At 43.6% G+C, this 20,526-nt stretch overlaps 1 protein-coding gene across 1 annotated transcript in view; it reads left to right on the top strand.

The window, feature by feature from the left end:
- Positions 1-14,328, top strand: part of LOC137432633 (syndecan-4) — a 42,681-nt gene extending 28,353 nt beyond the window's left edge. The window contains exons 2-5 of the mRNA XM_078783438.1: positions 5,782-5,887; positions 8,728-8,795; positions 11,228-11,393; positions 13,093-14,328. Of these exons, the coding sequence (XP_078639564.1) occupies positions 5,782-5,887; positions 8,728-8,795; positions 11,228-11,393; positions 13,093-13,256 (504 nt within the window). The 3' untranslated portion in view covers positions 13,257-14,328. The remainder of the gene's footprint in view (positions 1-5,781; positions 5,888-8,727; positions 8,796-11,227; positions 11,394-13,092) is intronic.
- Positions 14,329-20,526: the final 6,198 nt, after the last annotated feature.

The raw sequence follows: 20,526 nt of genomic DNA, 5'->3' as shown, positions 1-20,526 counted from the left end.
TGAAGCCGTGGAGGAGAGGGATGGATGGAGACGGGCGATGTTTTTCAGGTGAAAGAAGGCTGTCTTTGTGATCTGTTTAGTGTATTTGTCGAAGGAGAGGGTTTGGTCAAAGATGATGCCAAGATTCCGGATGTGAGGGGAGGTGGATACTGGGAAACCGTCGATGTTGAGGGCAAAGTTATGGGTGGATTTGGTGAGCGTTTTTGGGCCAATGATGATTATTTCAGATTTATCATAGTTAAGTTTGAGGAAGTTGATTTGAAGCCAGGATTTTATTTCAGTGATGCAGTTTGTCAGGATAGAGTGGGTGGCAGTGGAGATGGACTTGGTGGAGATGAAAAGCTGGATGTCATCGGCAAAGCAGTGGAATTGGAGACCATGACGGCGGATTAAGTGACCAAGGGGGGACAGGTACAGGATGAAGAGGAGGGGGCCAAGAACTGAACCTTGGGGGACACCTTGGGGGAGGGGAGCAGTGGGGGATTTGCAGTTATTGATGGAGATGAACTGGCATCTGTCGGAGAGGTATGATTTGATCCAAGAGAGGGCAGTGCCGGTAATGTTAAAGGTGGTTTCAAGTCGGGAGAGGAGGATGGTGTGATTGATGGTGTCAAAGGCGGCGCTGAGGTCGAGGAGGATGAGAATGTTGAGGTTGCCGGCATCAGAGGAGAGGAGAAGGTCGTTGGTGATTTTGAGGAGAGCAGTTTCAGTACTGTGGTTGGAGCGGAATCCGGATTGGAATGTTTCATACAGGTTATTGGCAGAGAGGTGATGTTTGAGTTGAGTGGCTACAGTGCGTTCCAAAACTTTTGACAGAAAGGGTAGGTTGGAGATGGGTCTGATGTTGTTTAAGGTGTCAGGGTTTAGTCCAGGTTTTTTCAGAATGGGGGTAACAGCAGCAATTTTGAGGGATGGTGGGACGATGCCTGTAGACAGGGAGGAGTTTATTGTTGCAGTGATAAGTGGAGAGAGAGCAGGAAGGGAGGCCTTGACAAAGCTGGAGGGGATGGGGTCAAGAGTGCAGGTGGCAGTTTTCATTCCTATGAGGAGTTCAGAGAGGTCAGTAGGGGAGACTGGGGAGAACTGAGACAGGGGTTGGCAGGATAAAGGGGGGCAGGTGGTTTGAGGGGGAGCAGGTGCGGTGGTGGTTAAGCTGTTGTAGATGTTGTCAGTTTTGCTTTGGAAGAATGAAAGGAAGGAGATGCAGTTTTCTACTGTGAATGACTGGGTGGTGGTGTTCAGGGGGCTGAGGAGTTTGTTTATTGTAGAGAAGAGTGCTTTTGGGTTTCCAGAGCCAGAGTGGATAATTTGAGAGTAGTAGGCGGAGCGGGCGCGGGAGAGGGCATCTTTGTAGTGCTGTAGGTGGTCCTTGTAGGCTTGGGAGTGAATTGTGAGACCTGTTTTATTGCGGAGTCTTTCAAGTTGGCGAGCACGAGTTTTCATCAGGCGGAGTTCAGGGGTAAACCAGGGAGCAGAATGGGTGAAAGAAACGGTTTTGGTTTTTATAGGCGCAAGCTGGTCAAGGCAGGAGGAGAGAGTGTGGTTGTAGTAGTCAGTGAGGTCAGAAGGGGTGTGGAGGTCAACGAAGGGAGAAGTGGACATTTTTTCAGAGAGGGTGGATGAGAATGAGGTCGGTCAAAGAGCGTTTAGCTTACGGAAGTTGATAGTGCGATAATGCCTTGGTGCTGGGGTGGGGATGTTGATGGTCATAGTGATGGCTAAGTGGTCAGAGAGGGTGAGGTCAGAGCCAGAGAGATGGTGCAAAATTAATCCAGTAGAGCAGACAAGGTCCAGAATGTGCCCACGGTTATGGGAAGGAAAGTTGACATGTGGAGTGAGGTTAAAGCAGGTGAGTAAATCAGTGAAGTCAGTGGTTATTGTGGAGTCAGTGGAGTCCATGTGGATATTGAAATCACCTAGGAGGAGGATTGAGGGGGAGAGGGAACAGAGCTGGGTCAGAAAGTAGGAGAAGTCAGACAGGAATGATGGGTGTGGTTTGGGAGGGCGGTAGACGACAGCCATGACTGACTGACTGCGTGTGACCAGAGAGTTTAAAAGCCAGGTGTTCAAATGATGGAGCAGATGAGATGGAGATGAGGCTGGTCTTGATGTTCTGTCGGTGTATTACGGCAATTCCACCACCTCGGCCCTCCGAGCGTGGTTTATTGATGTATGAATATCCATTGGGTGTAGTGAGGTTGAGTGAGAAGTAGTCCAGAGGTTGTTGCCAGGTTTCAGTGAGACAGAGAAAGTCCAGTTTATTATCCAGAATGTAGTCGTTCAGGATGAGGCTTTTGTTGTTGAGGGACCGGGTATTGAACAGGGTGAGCTTCATGTTTGTTTGTACGGTGGGGATGAACTCAGATGATTTAGCCAGGGTTTGCAGACAGGAGGTGCAATCGTGTGCGTTGCTGTGACCAGGTGCGCTGGGCTGGGAATAGCAACATACATCTGCCCGAACTATGACAGATCATTCTAAACTGATTTTAGGTTATAGGCCTGCTTGCTGGAGGACTTTTTCTTCTTTTCTTTAAATATACGATACGATTTTTAACTCAACTGGACTATGTCCAGCTGAGTTTTTGTCGACACCCAGTGTCCGTCGTCTGTCTGTCGTCTGTCTGTCTGTCGTCTGTAAGCAATTCAACGTCTACGCTCTAAAAGTCACAAATATTGATGAAATTTGATGAAACTTGTTATGCAGCATCTTTAAGACATAAACTAGTTTGGGATTGCATTTGGGCATTGCACGCCCAAAAATGGGCACGGCAGGGCGGCCATATTGAAAAATCGATTTTTGTCAATCTGGTACTTCCTAATGTAGCTAGAAGGCTCAATTTTTCTCGTTTCCTGTTTAAACATGAGATACCTTCAACGTTACTGTACCTCTTTAGCACATATAAACTATATATACACAAAGAATTAAGTTAAGCACCCCCCCGTTTTTTTACAACCTCGCACATTACAAGTTTGTTGTCGTCAAAACAGTGTAATATACCCATGATATTGCTATATTTTCTGGAGAAGTGATATTATGGTCACATAAAAACATAACAATCATGCCGTTTTCAATATTTTATTCTGAATAATTTAAGGTGAAATTTTTTGGGAATTTTAGGCATATTTTCACCTCAATTTAAGTATGGAGCTATAGGTCCATCACGGACAGTGTGGATGACGTTTATGTTTTCTAACGTACAGTCATTGTTCTGAGAAGACCTCTAGCGATCTTTGCGTCAATAACGTGTGTAGGACCCACGTGATTGGATCACTGACTCAACCCTACGTCTCATAGACCCTGTAAGCCGTCGTATGCGTTGCTGTGGCAGGTTGTTCCATTCCCGATGTAATGCACGTTCCAATTCATCCAGATTGGCTATTGGAGGGACCATCTTCGCAATTTGTCGTCCCAACATGTCCCAAACGTGCTCGAGGGGGTTCAGGTCAGGACTGTACGCAGGCCAGGGGATGGTTGTCACAGCACCTTGCTCCATCCGATCACGTGGGTCCTACACACGTTATTGACGCAAAGATCGCTAGAGGTCTTCTCAGAACAATGACTGTACGTTAGAAAACATAAACGTCATCCACACTGTCCGTGATGGACCTATAGCTCCATACTTAAATTGAGGTGAAAATATGCCTAAAATTCCCAAAAAATTTCACCTTAAATTATTCAGAATAAAATATTGAAAACGGCATGATTGTTATGTTTTTATGTGACCATAATATCACTTCTCCAGAAAATATAGCAATATCATGGGTATATTACACTGTTTTGACGACAACAAACTTGTAATGTGCGAGGTTGTAAAAAAACGGGGGGGTGCTTAACTTAATTCTTTGTGTATAGTTGTGGTTCTATTTATGCATATTCTAGCCATATTGATATAGTCCAGTTGAGGTCAGGTTCTCTGGAACCTCTAGTTTTATTGATGGGCTCATGCAGTGATCTTATATCAATATATCATCCTCCAACATTTCCTTCATGAAAGCATGGTATTGGGCCTCGCCAGTTGACTCTTGACGATCGAAGTTTAGAGATGGCGATGTCAGTGGCATGATTTGTGCCATGACGCACGATTCTCACACAAACTGGCAATATCACACTCATCAAACCGCACATTGCAAGGTAGACATCCCATCAATATTTTGAATAAACTTTGTGAACGTTTCCACACGCAGAGGGGCAGCAGCATGACTGTTTTCTAGACACTTCAGAGGCTCTGAAGTAACGGTCTGGCAAATGAAGCAATCTGCTCCAATCAATAAACAAGGGAAATCAGCATCGCTTTGGCTGACATTAGAGCTTCCATCCTGAAAGAAGGTACACATGTGAGTGCAGGCATAGGATAGGCTACAACACACAACTCAAATTTACAGCAACTAGGACGTGCCCGTACGTGGGTGCCCGTTCCTTGCCAAAAAAAAAAAAAAAATGTCTGGGCGTGCCCATGGGCCCATGGGCGTGCCCGTAAGTGCGTGATGTGACCGTACAATGAATGTATCGTCCCGACGCCGCAGCTCGGATGGCGCTGCAGTTAATCGGGCCTGTATCGGCAGAGTTATTATAAACGTGTACTACAATCGATCGTACCTTACAGCGTCTGCTCGCCACGTTCAGCATCAGTACGTCGTCACTATGACTATCCGTAAGTCCGGAAGTGACGTCCTCATTTGACTGTCCGGAAGGTCGCATATCGCAGTTACGATGAATCGCAAATTAGTTTTAATTAGTTTTAAAACATAGTTTAACGCCAACATAGTTTGCCAACGTGAAATAAATGAATACGCTCTCAAATGTGCCGTCCGAGGCAGAGTCTGTTCGGCACGTTCGGCACACGTGATAGCTCGCTGCTCTCTGATTGGTTGAATCGTTTTTTGGACATAGCTCGGTAACTACTTGTCCGATTAATATGAAACCTTGAAAAGGCACATCCTCGGGTCCCCAGCAATATACCTGGCAAGTTTAAAGTATATCGGACCCGTGGTTGTCGAGAAACAGCGGTCACAGACACACAGACATACACACAGACATACAGAGATTACTGGAATTATAGATAGATGATGTCGTCTTGTTTCATGTTACCGTATCGATATTCACCCCAGCAATCCCTGAGAAATATAATTTATAATCACCTGTGAAGTAGCATCTGCCATCATGTCTTGTGATATGTCTCCATTTGTTGAATAAATGGCCCACATGGGTTCACCATCGGTGAAAAACTAAACTGCTGACGTCCATTTTCTCTGGTGTTCCGCACTCTTCCACCGCTAGTGGCAGCATTTCATGGGCATGGTGTCATGCCTCCATGCAAATAGGAGCACGCCACATCCTAAATTGATAAAACACAAATAACGGTTGTTAATGAATACACAGGCCACACACACAGTGTTCAGGTAGTACACAATACACAGTTACACACATGTTCAGGTAATACACAGTTCAGGTAGCTCCTAGGCCAAGTTTTTCCTTTTTGTGTTCTAGCATCCGTAGAAAAAAAATTCATACTTTTATCTGGCAAAGAACAGGAAATTCCTTAACAGACTAGACTACTTCCAATAACCTCAAATTTGTTATATTTAGTTGTACTTGGACATATTAAATAGGATGCTGTGTAAGGGTGATGTATACGACTGCTTCAATAGCGCTAAACTTCTGGAATTTTTAAACGGTTTTTAGTATCATTATTTTATTAAAATTGAAGTATATACTTGAACACTGTGTGGGGTATTTTGTTCTATTAACTCTCTAGTACCTACTGTTATCCTCCTGTTCAGCTGCAGGAAGAAACTCACTTGCCACCTGAGAATGAAGCGTCAGGCAGTCTGATGGACGCTGAAGATGGAGATGATGACTCCGATGGCTCATCATCTGGTGTGGAAGGTAATCGGCTTGGGTGGTGATGTTTCATTGTTTGTCGATGAAATATGTTTTGCTAAGCAAGGCACAATTGCAAGATGCTTAAAAAAAACTAAGAATGAGATGCTTAAGCAACAAACAGTGAGGCATAAGTCAAAAATAAATGGGAGTTGGGAAATATGTGAATCATGCCGATTCCGTACATGGCTAAAATTCAAAGCTCTGGCCAGAACATGAGGTAATGTCGGTGTACAGTGGCCTGTAAATGTATTCATCCCCCTCCAAAGTTTTCAGATTCTGATGCCACCTGAGCTTATTTCATTATGCTTTCAAATCAAACTTTATAGTCTTCGCAAACTACTCCAAAGTCATAAAACTTTTTAAAAAATGCAGATAAAATGTGAATAAGTTTGATTAACAGAGAAAGTCAGATGATTCTCAGTTGCATAAGTATTCAAACCTTTTGCCTAATTAACCCTCAATCACTTCAGGAGCAAATTATTTATCTGAAAGGTTACAAAATAAGTGTAATAGGTTTCACCTGTCTGTAATCAGTGGTTTAACTTAAAAATTAAGTTCCCCACATATCTAAGTTGAGTTTTAAGGTGCAACTCACTTGGTCAACCAACAAGGCAAACATGACAGGAGCTTTCTAAAGAAGTCATACATAAGGTGGTGGAGAATAATTGTTTAGAACAGGATTATAAGAAGATTTACAACTAACTCATTATCCCTTTGAGTACGGTGAAATCTATTATTAAGAAGTGGAAGACACATCATACCACCCAGACTACCCAGATCAGGTGGTCCATCCAAACTCAGCAGTTGGGCAAGCAGGAAACTGGTTTGGAATGTCACTGGAAATCCAACATTGACTTTGAAAGATCTCTAAGGCTCTATGTCTGAGATGGGGGTCAGTGTTCATCAATCAACAATATCCTGTTCCCCTCACAAAGCTGGCCTCTATGTACAGGTGGCAACAAAGAAGCCATTACTGAAAAAGACACAACTAAAACCTCAAAGTTTCAAAACTTTGAACTTTTCTTCAAAAATAAAAGGGTTAATTAGGGTTAATTAGGCAAAACTTTTCATCAAAACCTTAAACTGAGTTTGCAAAAAAGAAACGCTGAATAATACTGCAGACATGTGGAGAATTTTTTTTGTCGTCAGACGAGACTAAAATTGAACTTTTTGGTCTAAATTCAAAGCGTTACGTCTAGTGCAAGCCTAACACTCCACATCACCCAGTCAACACCATCACTACTGTTAAGCTTGGTGGTTGCAGCATCATGTTATGGGGCTGCTTTTCATCAACAGCGACTGGCAAACTTGCAGGATAGAAGTGCAAAGCACAGGAGAATCCTCAATGAAAACCTGATTGAGTCAGCCATGAATCTGAAACTAGTTTGGAGATTCACATTTCAGCAGGGCAATGATCCGAAGCGCAAAGCTAAAGCCACACTGGGATGACTGAATATGAAGAAAATAAATGTTCTTGAGTGGCCCAGTCATAATCTTGACTTTAACCCAATTGAACATTTATGGTGAGATTTTAAGATTGCAGTCCAACAATCCCCATCAAACTTGGCCGAATTAGAGCAATTCTCAGGTGAAAAATGGACGAAGGACGTGAAGATTTCACCATCTCGCTGTGAAAAGCTAGTAGAGACCTACCTAAAGGATTCATAGCAGTCATTGCTACAAAAGGTGCTGTGTGTGTGCTTGTGTGCGCGTGCGTGTGTGCGTGCGCTCGCATGCTCGATCTTTCGAACCACTGGCTCTGCACTCATTCACTGATATAGATGTTTAGTACTTTCTAGGTGGGCTAGAAAGCTAAAATTTGGCATTCTGATGCAACTCAAAGCCAATATACCAGAAAAAGTCAAATTTCCTTTGAAAATGTCCATAAACTAAAATATCTGGAAATAAAAGTCGTCCAGTCTAGCCTCGCTCTGCTCACGGTTGGTCATGGGACGTCACACTATCCCTCCCTGAGGTAGCTGATGTTTCTCGGTTTTATGGCAGTTATGATTAGATAAGTGCCCATGCGATTGTCATTTACAGACAGTGTACAATGGCAATCAGGTATTACAGTTTTATGTTTACATACACAGTCAAACCACGGTATCAGGCACCCTGGTTATCACAAGCATTCAGCGCAATCTTTTCATCAATGTATATTTCCCTGTATTCATGACCCACGTCGCTGGAAATTAACCCGGAATTAAGAAAAGGTTGCTTTGTTCTGGCAAATTGCACATCGATGCAAGGCCTACATTCGAAAATCCTCGAAATACAGATGACATTGCCAAATAAATTGGCCAAAACCTCAAGAGAAACAATAGTTTTATTATTCCCTGCGTGTTTGTATCGTTGTGGTGGTGAAATACACCCCCAATGATGCCAAAGTCAAGGGAAGAGGCTCGGAGAGACTGAATGTAAGATTCTGGGACCTGAATTGATGCTTTACAACAGCATTTTGTTTACCCAGTAAGGTATATCCCTTACTCTTCTTCCTCATCTATTAAAAGAGCTCAAAGCGACTTGTACTGTATTGCGCTTATTGTCGGTTTGGGAATTGAACCCAGATCAGACATGGGTTTGGGGATCTTAAGCGATTTCTTTTTTATTCCTGCACTGTCCGAGGCATGTATTGCATGTCTGAGAACAACAAATTTACAAATTTACACTTTGCTTTGGGTTTAAACATCGGAGAACAGAATCATGAGGCAATTGCTCAGATGGGAATGCCAAACAAGTCAAGCCAAGTAATTTACTCCTATTTATTTAGCAACCTATTTGGCCAGTGTTGACCTTTCCTTTGATTACAACTTCCTTCCTTTTCATATTACCTTTTTTTCAAGGATTTTCAACATCTGTTGGATTAAACAATCATGGAATGATGGACCCAGAAATGAATGGAGTGCCTAAGGTGAGTTTATCCTTTAGCATGGAAATTATGTCCAGATGTTAACATTAAAAAACACGAATATGAAGTTCCAAAATGTTAATATTTTCTGCTTTTAAGGAGCTTGAGGACAATAAATTGGATCTGTAGATGCTTTCTGGATTGTTTTTAGATTTTTTTCTTTCTTGTGACTTCAATTTGTTGCAAGCTGCATTTAGGTTTGTCACTTACTTTAGTCATACATGGACTATTTGTCTTCTTTGTTAACCTCGATGGCCAAGGCTCCTGCAGAAAGGTTTCCATCCAAAATGAGCCGGTGCTGTGATCTAGGTTGACTCCAAAAACTCCATAATTGGTGATTGGTGACAAATGTGTGGCAGTGGTGGCAGCACCTGAACTTTGTGATTGCAATTTATGGCTGTTGAAGCCCGTATTGGAAAAGGCAGGCCATATTATGCAAGACAATTGCATACATTATGTCAGTTGCAATGCTTGTTTTATAAACACCATAGCTGCCTGAATTGTGCAGTGGTCTCTAAAGATGTGAAGGTGTGTTTATCAGATGCAGAGGCAAAATGTAGGACATGGGATTCAAACTTGTGCCCGTCTAGCTCTATGGCAAGTCTTCATAGATTCAGCTGTGCCACCATGTGGCTGTATCTGCAAGGTGGACCTCTTGATGGGCCACAACTAAGGATTCGTCAAACAAGACATGCTTACTATACAGTGCATTCAGAAAGTATTCAGACCCCTTCACTTTTGTCACATTTTGTTATATTGCAGCCTCGTGCTGAAATCGTTTAAATTCTTTTTTTCCCTCGTCAATCTATACTCAATACCCCATAATGACAAAGAGGAAACAGGATTTTAGAAAGTATTGCAAATTTATTAAAAATAAAAAACGGAAATATCACATTTGAAGTGATATCATGGCATTAGTTGGACGGCTTTATGGCAGAGTGGCCAGACGGAAGCCAAACAGTTCAATCTTGGTTTCATCAGACCACACAATCTTGTTTCTCACAGTCTGAGAGTCCTTTAGGTGCTTTTTTGCAAACTCCAAGCGGGCTTTAATGTGTCTTTCACTGAGGAGAGGCTCCCGTCTGGCCACTCTGCCATAAAGCCCAGATCGGTGGAGTGTTGCAGTGATGGTTGTCATTCTGGAAGTTTCTCCCATCTCCACACAGGATCTCTGGAGCTCAACCAGAGTGACCATCGGGTTCTTGGTCACCTCTCTTACCAAGGCCCTTCTCCCCCGATTGTTCAGTTTCCCGGGCGGCCAGCTCTAGGAAGAGTCCTGGTTGTTCCAAACTTCTTCCATTTAAGAAATATGGAGGCCACTGTGCTCTTGGGAACCTTCAATGCAGTAGAGATTTTTTTGTAGGCTTCCCCAGATCTGTGCCTCCACACAATCCCGTCTCTGATCTCTGCAGGCAGTTCCTTCGACCTCATGGCTTGGTTTTTGCTCTGATATGCATTGTCAGCTGTGGGACCTTATATAGACAGGTGTGTGCCTTTCCAAATCATGTCCAATCAATTGAATTTACCACAGGTGGACTCCAATCAAGGTGTAGAAAACATCTCAAAGATGATCAAGAGAAATGGGAGGCACCTGAGCTAAATTTCAAGTGTCATAGCATAAGGGTCTGAATACTTATGTCAATGTGATATTTCAGTTTTTTCTTTTTAATAAATTTGCAAAACTTTCTAAAGTCCTGTTTTCTCTTTGTCATTATGGGGTATTGAGTGTAGATTGATGAGGGAAAAAATGAATTTAAACTATTTCACCATAAGGCTGCAACATAACAAAATGTGAAAAAAGTGAAGGGGTCTGAATACTTTCTGAATGCACTGTACATTCTTTTTTGGGATTTTAATGCCAATTTTTGATGATTAAGGCATTTTTTAAATTGGTGATTTATTTCTGAAGAGTAGCTAGTGCAAAAGCCATAGAAAGACGAAACTTCAAAGTATTATGATGAAAACCCCATTTCCAGTCTGTGCAGAAAAGATAAATTTTGGTGAGCATCAACAACAGGGCTGGCAGGGTGGTTTAGAGGTACGCGCACTCGCTTCTGAGCTGTGTAGCCTGTGTTTGAATGTCGGCCTAGCTATAAACTATCATATCGTGGTGTTTCACACGCAGGGAGATTCATCAATGTGTGTGCCATCCTTTGGACGGACGTTAAATTGGATGTCCTGTTTGCCGGCATTAGTTGGACGTTAAATATCCCACAGTGTCCTTCAAAGTCTAGGCGAGCTATTGCCGGCACCCTGGACAAATTTTACATTCATGCCATGACTTTCTGTGTAGGAGTGGCGATGCATCCAGTAATATAAGCCTAGCCAAGAAACTGCTTCAGTGGAACCTTCAGTGTTCCTCCTTGTATGTGGTTTGTGGAGCGGATGAGCTTCCTCCTCGTATGTGCTTTAATCACGAGCCATTTCTTTTTCAGGGTTCTGGTCAAATGGATGACTCTTTGCTAGTTGGTATGAAAGAAGGTATCATAAGACCTGAGCAAAAAGGAGTCCTGAACCTGCCAGCTCGCAGTGCCACGTCCACTCCTGACTCGGCCAAACAAGGCCAGCAAGGCTTTTTTGGCAAGACGGAAGTGCTTGCAGGTTTGTTATACAAAGGTTTCTTTGTACGCTTCAAAATGTGATAAATCAATTATTAAACAAAAGTTCAGGTATTATTTTATCCCAGCAATCCTGTTTCTTTCAACATTATGAAAGCCGCCACATTTTTCTGCACATTTTGCTATAAATCTCGATTTCTTTCCACACTCTGCTATTTCAACTGATAAGCGAATACAAATATTTGACTGATATAGTTCCTGATTTATAAGCGTTATGTGATCTTATCAGATCGTATGGCTTTGTTTTTCTCTGAAAATGAACTTGCATCGGCTGTGAAGCTTTTGTGAGGTCAAAAATAGGTAAAACTAGAACGCCACTCAGTAGAGCGCATACTCCCGCCGTGGGTCAAGTTGGAATAGTACGATTTCACAAAAGTTTGAGGGAGTAGTTCAGTGACAACACAACACAAGACAACACAAGACACACTGCACAGATATATATTTAGAATATATAGAAGATAATGTTAAAAAAAAACAAGGCAATTTCACTTACATTTTCGGATTCAGCGTTCAATTCTATGTAAGTGAGTGTATTTTGAGGCATGTGTGACTTCAAATAAAATTGTAAGCCAGGAAAACGTTCGTTTCATTCCTTAGGGATACAACATGTAAAATTGGCCCAAACGTCAAAACAAAACTCCCTCATTTTAAGTCGTACAAGCTAATGCGACCACTCATTCTTCTGGGAAGAATCCCGTGCACATGCTGGTCACACTTATAAGTCACCTAAGTCTTTATAAGTTCATCAAATACGGACACCGCGATTGACATTCGCTGAGGTAAATGTTGATATCTCTTCTGAGGTTTAAAAAAAAAGTTTTAAAGCATTATACATATCAAATGATACCTTTTATGAAACGGGGAACTGAATACACACTTTGGTGGTTTTAAAATGACAGAATATGTCTTTAATAGAAAAAAAAAAAAAAAACCTTGAATACGACGCTGCTAATAAAATACACCGCTCTAACGCATAACCACTAGTTTAAACTACATTTACAACAAATATGAAAACTATTTTCATATCACAATGTTAAATATAGAATATATAGAAGACAATGTTAAAAAAAAATGAGCCCTATCTTCCAATGGTAAACAATCCTTCAAAAAAATCCAGGATCCGGAATAATATCCTGAGCTTCACCAAAAACTAATCAATTCTTCCTTATCCCAAGGGTAATCATCCCACCAACTTTCATCCAAATCCGTTCAGAACTTTTCCAGATATCTTGTTCACAAACACACGAACACACACGCACACGGACACGATCGAATGCATTACTCCCGCCAGTATCTTCAAATTATATTGATCATTTTCTTAATGTTTGATTTGCAGCACCTGCAGTTTAATGCTTTCACATTCACGAGATGCATAAAGTCTGTCATAAGTGCGTGTGGGGTCAGTGGGGGTGGGTGAAGCAGTATATGAGCTCGTGGCTGGCTTAAGATCTTAGGGTCTTGAGTTTGAGCCCCTGTCGTGCCGTTAAATAACACTAGGTGGGTTGACTCAGGCTGTCATCCTTCAGAGGTTGCAGAATGAGTACCAGCTGACTCATAGTGGGGCACTGCATCAGCGGCACAGCAGAGCTCCGAGCAATGATGCAACCAGCAGCCACATGCTGCATAGGAAATGATGAACTCGTACATGCATCCTGTGATAAAACGAAAATGTTTCCCCGCAGCGGTGATCATTGGTGGTGTGGTGGGAATCCTGCTGGCGGTTTTGCTCATCGTCCTGCTTGTACATCGGCTGAAGAAGAAAGATGCAGGTAGTTATGCGCTCGACCAGAACAAGGCCTTCAACGGTGGCTATCAAAAGGCCCCCGCACAAGAGATCTTCGCCTGAACTTGGATTTCAGCTTCTTCATGGCGAATCCTTTTCTTTTCGCCTCACGATCCGTGCTGTTTCGGCACCCTGACCCATGATTTGTTCAACTTCAATATTTCCATGCCTGGTGCATTTGTCATGTGTGTGCAGTTACTCCTTTGAAGTATGATGTATGATACGGGTGGCAGTGGGTGCAAGTAAACCCTTTTTGAGTCAAAGAACACATCCCCTCAACCTTGTATTATATGCATCCATAATTCCCAGAATCTGTTCAGCTTTTCTTAATCTGATGTGATCAATAAATAACACCTTAGAATGAGTGTGCATGGAAGGCCGAGATAGACGTTGCGCAAGGTGGGCCTTTTTCGTTCTCCACAAATCTTGTTTTTTTTTTTTTGGCAAATGCCACACTGACGTGTTGTTTGGTCCGAGTAAATGTTGTTGCCTCACCAAGGGTGCATGCGACTGGTCAAACCACCCAATGTTAGAGGAGTTTGAAGGGAAGTATTTTGTAAAATGGGGGGAGAAAAAAAATTACTTCCTTAGTGCGGCAAGCAGTTTGCAAGAAGCCACGTGTTGTCGAGCCTTATAATTGCAGGACTGGCGATAGTTTCTGGCACTTTTGGACATGGCACAGCGACACACCTTTCCTTGCCTGCGGTGTGCCTCGGGCAGCAGTAGGGAAAGCTGCCTTTGGGGTGTGGAGTGCGAGTTAGTAAATGAGCACAGGGTACAGGAGGTGAAGTTGAGAAGTTTATCAGAGATTCACTTGTCGACTTTCGGTTTGGCCGGTTTCCGTTGGCTTTGCCCAGCCGGTTTTGTATTGCTATCCTATTAATCTGTCAAAAAGGTACGGCTGACTCATATAACGTATGCTGCTCATGTCCTAAATTATTCTTATTTTTGAGTATTAAAGAGCTGGTGATGTGCTGTATTTTTTATAGCTTGTCTGTAAGGGAATTGTAATAGCTTTCAGGTTAAAAATGAATGTTTAAAGTAGTTTTTTTTTTGTTCTTGTAGACCATATCTCTGGCATATTTGTCATTGAACTTAACTTGAATAAATAAACAAAAATATCAAAAAAAAATGATTATGCTTCTTTCTAGGAAATACCAACCATATGAAGTTTTTATTTCTCTGAGGTGGTGTAGTTTTTTTTTTTGAAACAAAGCTTGAGGCTCATGGAAGAGCTGAATGATGGAGGGGTGATTTTTTTGTTTGTTTTTTTGTATACAAGATCGAGGCTCGTGAAAGAGCTAACATGAATCACACAAAAGGTCAAACCGACACGTAAAACATCAAAAATAAGGGGAGCGGTAGACAAGATGGGGAGAGAGGGGGAAGGACACAAACACAACATTTGAGAACAGGGACAACGGGAGAAATGTGGGAGGGGGTGGGCTTTGGGGGAGGTGGGAGAGGTATAAAACATATGAATACTGCAAGGATTTCCAGGAAAGAAGTTGGAATTTCCCCAAAAAAAAAAAATTTATCGGGTGAATTACCGGGGGTAGAAAAGATCAAGGTTTTGGATGGGGGAAGATGAGAGATGGTGGTGAACAGCTGTTTTAAAGACCTGGAGGGAGGAGTGGGATTGAACGGAGTGGGGGAGTTTGTTCCAGAGGCGGGAGAAAAGGGGAATGAAAGAGTGAAGGTGAGCAGAGAGCCTAGATTTTGGCAGGTTAACCATAAGAGGGTTGCTGGCAGATCTTGTGTGACCTGAAGGAATATTGGGGGGACAGAGCACAGAGAGAGCTGGGGGAGCGAGGCCGGAGAGGAGTCGGTAGAATGTTGACACAACGGCAATAGAGCAAAGGGAGTTGGCAAACAAGGGAGGCCTGATAAATGAGGAAGGAACAAAAATACGGGCAGCATAAATAAGGGCATATTGACATTGAATGGGCCGAGTAGATAAGGAACATGGAAACTGACAGATGGTAAATGTGGAAAAGGGCAGGTGGACAGGAGAGTCGGTGAAAATATAAATTATCAGAGATAACATGAAATGTTGATGGCTCACCGCTTTAAAGGAGTGGAGAGAAAAATGTTTTAGACTCCGGCGATTGTTCCGCAGTCGAGAGAAATGGAGGGGTTGGGGGGGGGAAGCAAAAGTGTGGAAGTGAGTTGTTGGCCTGGATTTGGGAATGGTAATGTGGTTTTTGTTGCTGGAACTGTTGGAGAAGATGTGGGACTTGAGGTCGGCTGAGATTATTGATTCCGTCATCTTGCTGATTTTGGGAATAATGCTTCTGTAGGTCAGAGGAATTGTTGGCACTCTTGTTATTGACAGGAATGACGTGTCACCTTTAATGTGGGAATCCAACTTCCAAGCAATATCTGCAGAAGGGTAGTGAAGAAGGAGCACCGAGTTCCGATGCACGGATTTCAAGGAAGAGTGAACTGATGCCACTGGGACCAGTTGCTGAAGTTGTCCGATTTGTGCACTCTGTATGTCTCCATTGTTGCAAGTGAGAATCTCATAGTTGCCTGAAGGAGGGAAAGGGATTATGAAACAGGAATGAAGAGATTGACAGCCTGAGCCTTTTCATTTCAACAAATGTGTGATTTGACCATCCTGCCTTATCACCAGCTTTGTCCATCATAACACCATCAGTGATGAGCGAAGGGACTCAGGAAAAACATGATATGTCCATCATAACTCCATCAGTTTTTATAGTTTGGGTTAGGTTAGGCCACAAGGATTTTGAAGGAGAAAGGACTGAAAGCTCAGGGGTGTGTTTGGTTACAACATTTCTTGTGGAGCCCTCACCAATTGGTTTAACCATTCCAGGAAGTACTCCATTCAAAACCATTGATGAGGAACGGCTGGCTTGGCAAGTGATGGGTAGCTGAGCACACCCCAGGTCTCAGGTGAGGCTGGTGTTGTTTTCTTGCTCTTCACCTGAAGGATCCGGACTGGCTGGGGATGTCTGCAGGTTCTCATTAAAAGGCTTGGCAGAGAAATGGCTTCTCACTTCCAGACAGAGAAGGCATGATTCTTCCTTGCTGATGTCTCACCACAAGCTCCTGTATACCATGGGAGAAATCTTAGTAGGGGGTATGAGGAGGAGGTATGAGGGAAATAACTTTTGCATGTAAGAGAAAAGGACTTTGTGTAGGGAGTTCCAGGCACTGTGCTGTAGCTAAGGAGATGGAAGTGCAGTGAAAGAGTGAGAATGAGAAACATTGCCGATCAGGCCAATCCATCTTGTGGAACTGACCAAGGGGTATTAGCATTGGGAAAGAGAGGTAAAAGGTCTGTGGGGAAAGGTATTATGAAGATAAACAGCAACAGCACCTCCAGTGCATTGGAACAGGCCAGTCAGGATTTAACATGTTCCTCATTTTCTTATTACACTTGTCTATGCTCAGTTATATCACTGTCGTCATGTTTATGATGCAATGAATATGATAACTACTTGTACCTGATATTGCAAGTATCCAAATAATACATTTCTGATATCAGCAATCATCAATGGCATTGTGGTTAGAGCATGCGCTCTGAGTCCGGCAGGTCAGTGGTTCAAATCTGATCCTTAACTGATTGAGAACAAAATAAGTTTGTCAAACGAGCTTCTTCGCTCAACGCTCAGCATTTAGAGGATAGAGCACACACAAGCTGCATGGTTTTGGCATCCCATAGTTGGGACCTGAGAGATTTTTCTTTAATTGCCGTGCTGACTGTTGGGAGAAACGTGACGTCACAATGTGTCATCGCTGGCACCCAGAGTGCTCCGTGAAGTTTAGACACCATGTAAGATTACCAACTGGATTTATGTGCATGACTTGTTTAAAAATGTACATTTATTTCCCCACAGTTTCCGAAAAGATTTTAAAATCAATTACCTGAATTTGAGGTGAAACCCCCGTTTGGGGCAATTCAATTGGTGGATCCGGATGGGATGGGCACACAACCTCATTAGACTTTACCTTCCTGATACATTGTACCAAATTTGGTCCATATCACTCAGGTAGTTGTGGAAAATATTTTAAAATAAATTATCAGAATTTGAGGCTAAACCACCCTTTGGGGCAAAACCCTTTTTACCCCACTTAAATGGGTGGATCTGGATGAGGAGCACAACCTCATGAGGCCTTACTGTCCTGATATATTGTACCAAAATTGGTCCATATCGCTCAGGTAGTTGTGAAGAAGTTTTTTTATTTAATTATTTAGAAAATGAGGGATTCTGGGAGGGGGCCCGTGGATTAGAGTCCCTGTCTAGAGAGAGGTGCGACATCAAGAGTCCGAAAAAAATTGGTCACGTGGTCTGTGGACGCCATGTTGTTTCCTGTCCGATCTGCGCGTGTTTCTGGCCTTGCATTGAATACATACGAGGAACGCTCTATTTTATTGTCTGGCTTTGTTTTTTGTCTTTAATAATACTTAATAATGTGAGTATTGTCTTTAATACTCACACTCATTCTAATGACGCCAAATACTTAAGATCACACGCTGATAAGACTCTCCTTGTCTGTAATAGAACTCATGCCATACGGGGACAAAGCCTTTTGCAACTCAGTACCTGCCCTCTGGAACAAACTACCAAAAACTATTCGGACCTCACACAACATAAAAACTTTCAAATCAAAACTCAAAACACATTTATTTCCAAAGTAACTTAATTGTATTTTTTGAAAAGTAGCTTTAAGTCGTATTCTCTAAGATTGTGTAATGTAAGTTGAAGTCTTCAAGATATGTTGTGAAGCGCTTTGTTCATTTCATGCTAAGGCGCTATATAAATACTGTTATTATTGTTATTATTATTACGTACATGTATGTAACTGTTACGTGGTCCCCTCGGTGAATACCTGGTCTCAGTGACCCCCGGACCGTGAGAGGAACTTCGCCAGAAAGCTGTATTATATATGCGCTTTCGCCACGCAATCCATATGAATTTCACCCAAGAGAAAACTGACGTTCAAGGATATATTTCAATGGTAATGGTACCATACAATTTCAATGACACAACCATGGAGATTTTCCCCGAGCCATCAACAATACACAACCATCAACAATATTTCAATGACACAACCACGGAGATTTTCCCCGAGCAATCAACAATACACTACCATCAACAATTCCCCAGCCACAATCAATTCCCTATGAGTAAGATGGCCATCTTATATACGTGTGTCCCGGTGAGTACTCACGACACCCTTTTGGTCTCGGTCCCGCACAATGTCTCTGGGCCCCTCCTGACCAAGATGATGGTCGCCGTCGCCGCACTCGGGTGGTTGAACGAACCCCGGGTGGACGTTTTTCCACCGGGCAGGTATCGTACCAGGCACCGTGGCTGCAGCCCCTCGTGGCCACGCGAAGCGGATACGGTAGAGCAAGCCAAACCCCACGCCGCTCGCAAGGCGCGTTAGGCCCCAACGTGCGACCCGCACGTGTCTGTTTAGACGGTGCCGCGAACGATGCCAGACGCGGTCGATGCACGGCCCCACGTCAACTTGACGTCTCCACCGGGCAGGTACACGTCCCGGTGATTCCTCTCGCCAGACAGGCTTCGGAACGCCGCTTTTCCACGCAGCGCAAGGTCGATCCCACCTTTGGTCGGAGCGGGGCGAGGAAGAATAATACTCGTCCTTTTTTCCTCGTGTCTTTTCCTCTTCCGTTTCCGGTCACTTCCGTTTCCGGCCACTCCCTCAGAAGGGCTCCTGACCCTCCAACCACAACAACTACACAACAACTTAATATACTACACACGGATAAGCAAAGACCTGAATGGTAATTCACATACATTCACATAAATATGTAACACTCCCCCCCTTCAAGAAAGAAAGTTTGAACCCAGCGAAAACTTTCTTTGCCGGCCAATTTGGAGAAACAAACCAGATAACTCAACCCCCCCCCCCACATTATCCGTTCCCCCCGGGCACAGTTATCACTTAAAAATAAAGCAACCAAAATTTCACCACAACCCCTCCAGATTACTCCCTCTGGACTAAGTACCAACAACGACATTGTCCCTGCCAAATCAAACTCCATCTCATGACCCTCTGACTTTGACCGTCAGTTTCTTGGGAATGAAGGTTAAGGGGTTGATCAAAGATCCAAAGTTAAGCAACTCGATAGCACTTTTTCCGGGAGGCCAAGCCGAGTATTCACTACATGGATGCCTTTAGGAACGCGGAGTTCACGGTTAGTCCATGCAGGAAAGTTCTCTACATGGGCGCCTTGAGGAACGTGGAGTTCACGGTTAGTCCGTGCATGAAAGTTCACTACATGGACGCCTTTAGGAACGGCGTTCACGGTTAATTCGTGTAGGAATCTTGGCTCGGCGGCTCCGCCGCCTTCAGTGCTTCAACTTCTCAGAACTTCCCTAATAATTAGGGTGGGACCACTGGTCCCTGTAGTCCCATGAATAGCGGTCTCCTTCTCGGCCACTACCAAAACTACCGCCCAGTTGTCCTCTCCTGTAGACCTCTCGACGCCTACGAAATGCCTTCCCTACTGTTATGGTCCGACCCTCCAAATCCTTGCCATTCCAATTCTTCTCTGCCTCTCTGGCGTCTTTTGTGCTGGCAAACGTGACAAAGCCGAACCCTCTTGACTGTTGCGTTTCCCAGTCTCTTACCAACCGCACTTCCACCAGCGGCCCATATCTGTTGAAGACAGAGGTCAGAACTTCTTCCTCTGTTTTGAAGTTCAGTCCCCCTACAAATAACTTGGCACTTTTGTCGCCATCCCGAGCTGGTGTGGTGTTATTTTCCCTGCTGGGCTCTTTACCAACCCTCAGGTTACCATAAACTTGACCCCCGGCCAAATCATTCCCGATAACCACAGATACACCCTGTACAGGAAGCGTGGCTTGTAAACCGACGGTGACCGGTCCTGACACCAAATCGGACTCCAACTGGATGACCTGAAGGGGAGCACTAACACCGCCCCCGATCCCCTGTAAACGAACACTATCCCCCGTTGCCGTCTCCTCGGACCATGGCAAAATGCCTTCAAACATTAAAGATTGATGGGCCCCTGTGTCCCTCAATATCCTAACCGGTCTCCGGTTAGTCGAGGCTCCATCCAGTGACACAAACCCCTCTGAAATAAATGGTTGGTAACCCTTTTGATGGCGATTTCTTACGCTAGCCATCGCATTCGGAGTTGTAATAGTCGGACTCCGCTCTGGGTTGTCCCTTTTCATGAGGTAACAACTGGACATCAAGTGTCCAGGTTTCTTGCAAAACGCGCAAGTAGGCCCGGAGGAAAAACTCGGGGTCTGCCTCGGGCCCCCCGAACTATAAGTTTGTCTTGGGCCCGCATCCCTCTGATTTCGAA

Source organism: Myxine glutinosa, chromosome 8, assembly GCF_964187855.1.
Source record: "Myxine glutinosa chromosome 8, kmMyxGlut1.1, whole genome shotgun sequence".
NCBI lineage: Eukaryota > Metazoa > Chordata > Myxini > Myxiniformes > Myxinidae > Myxine > Myxine glutinosa.
Note: the sequence above shows the minus strand (reverse complement) of the source record. Positions and strands in the feature narration are given on the sequence as shown.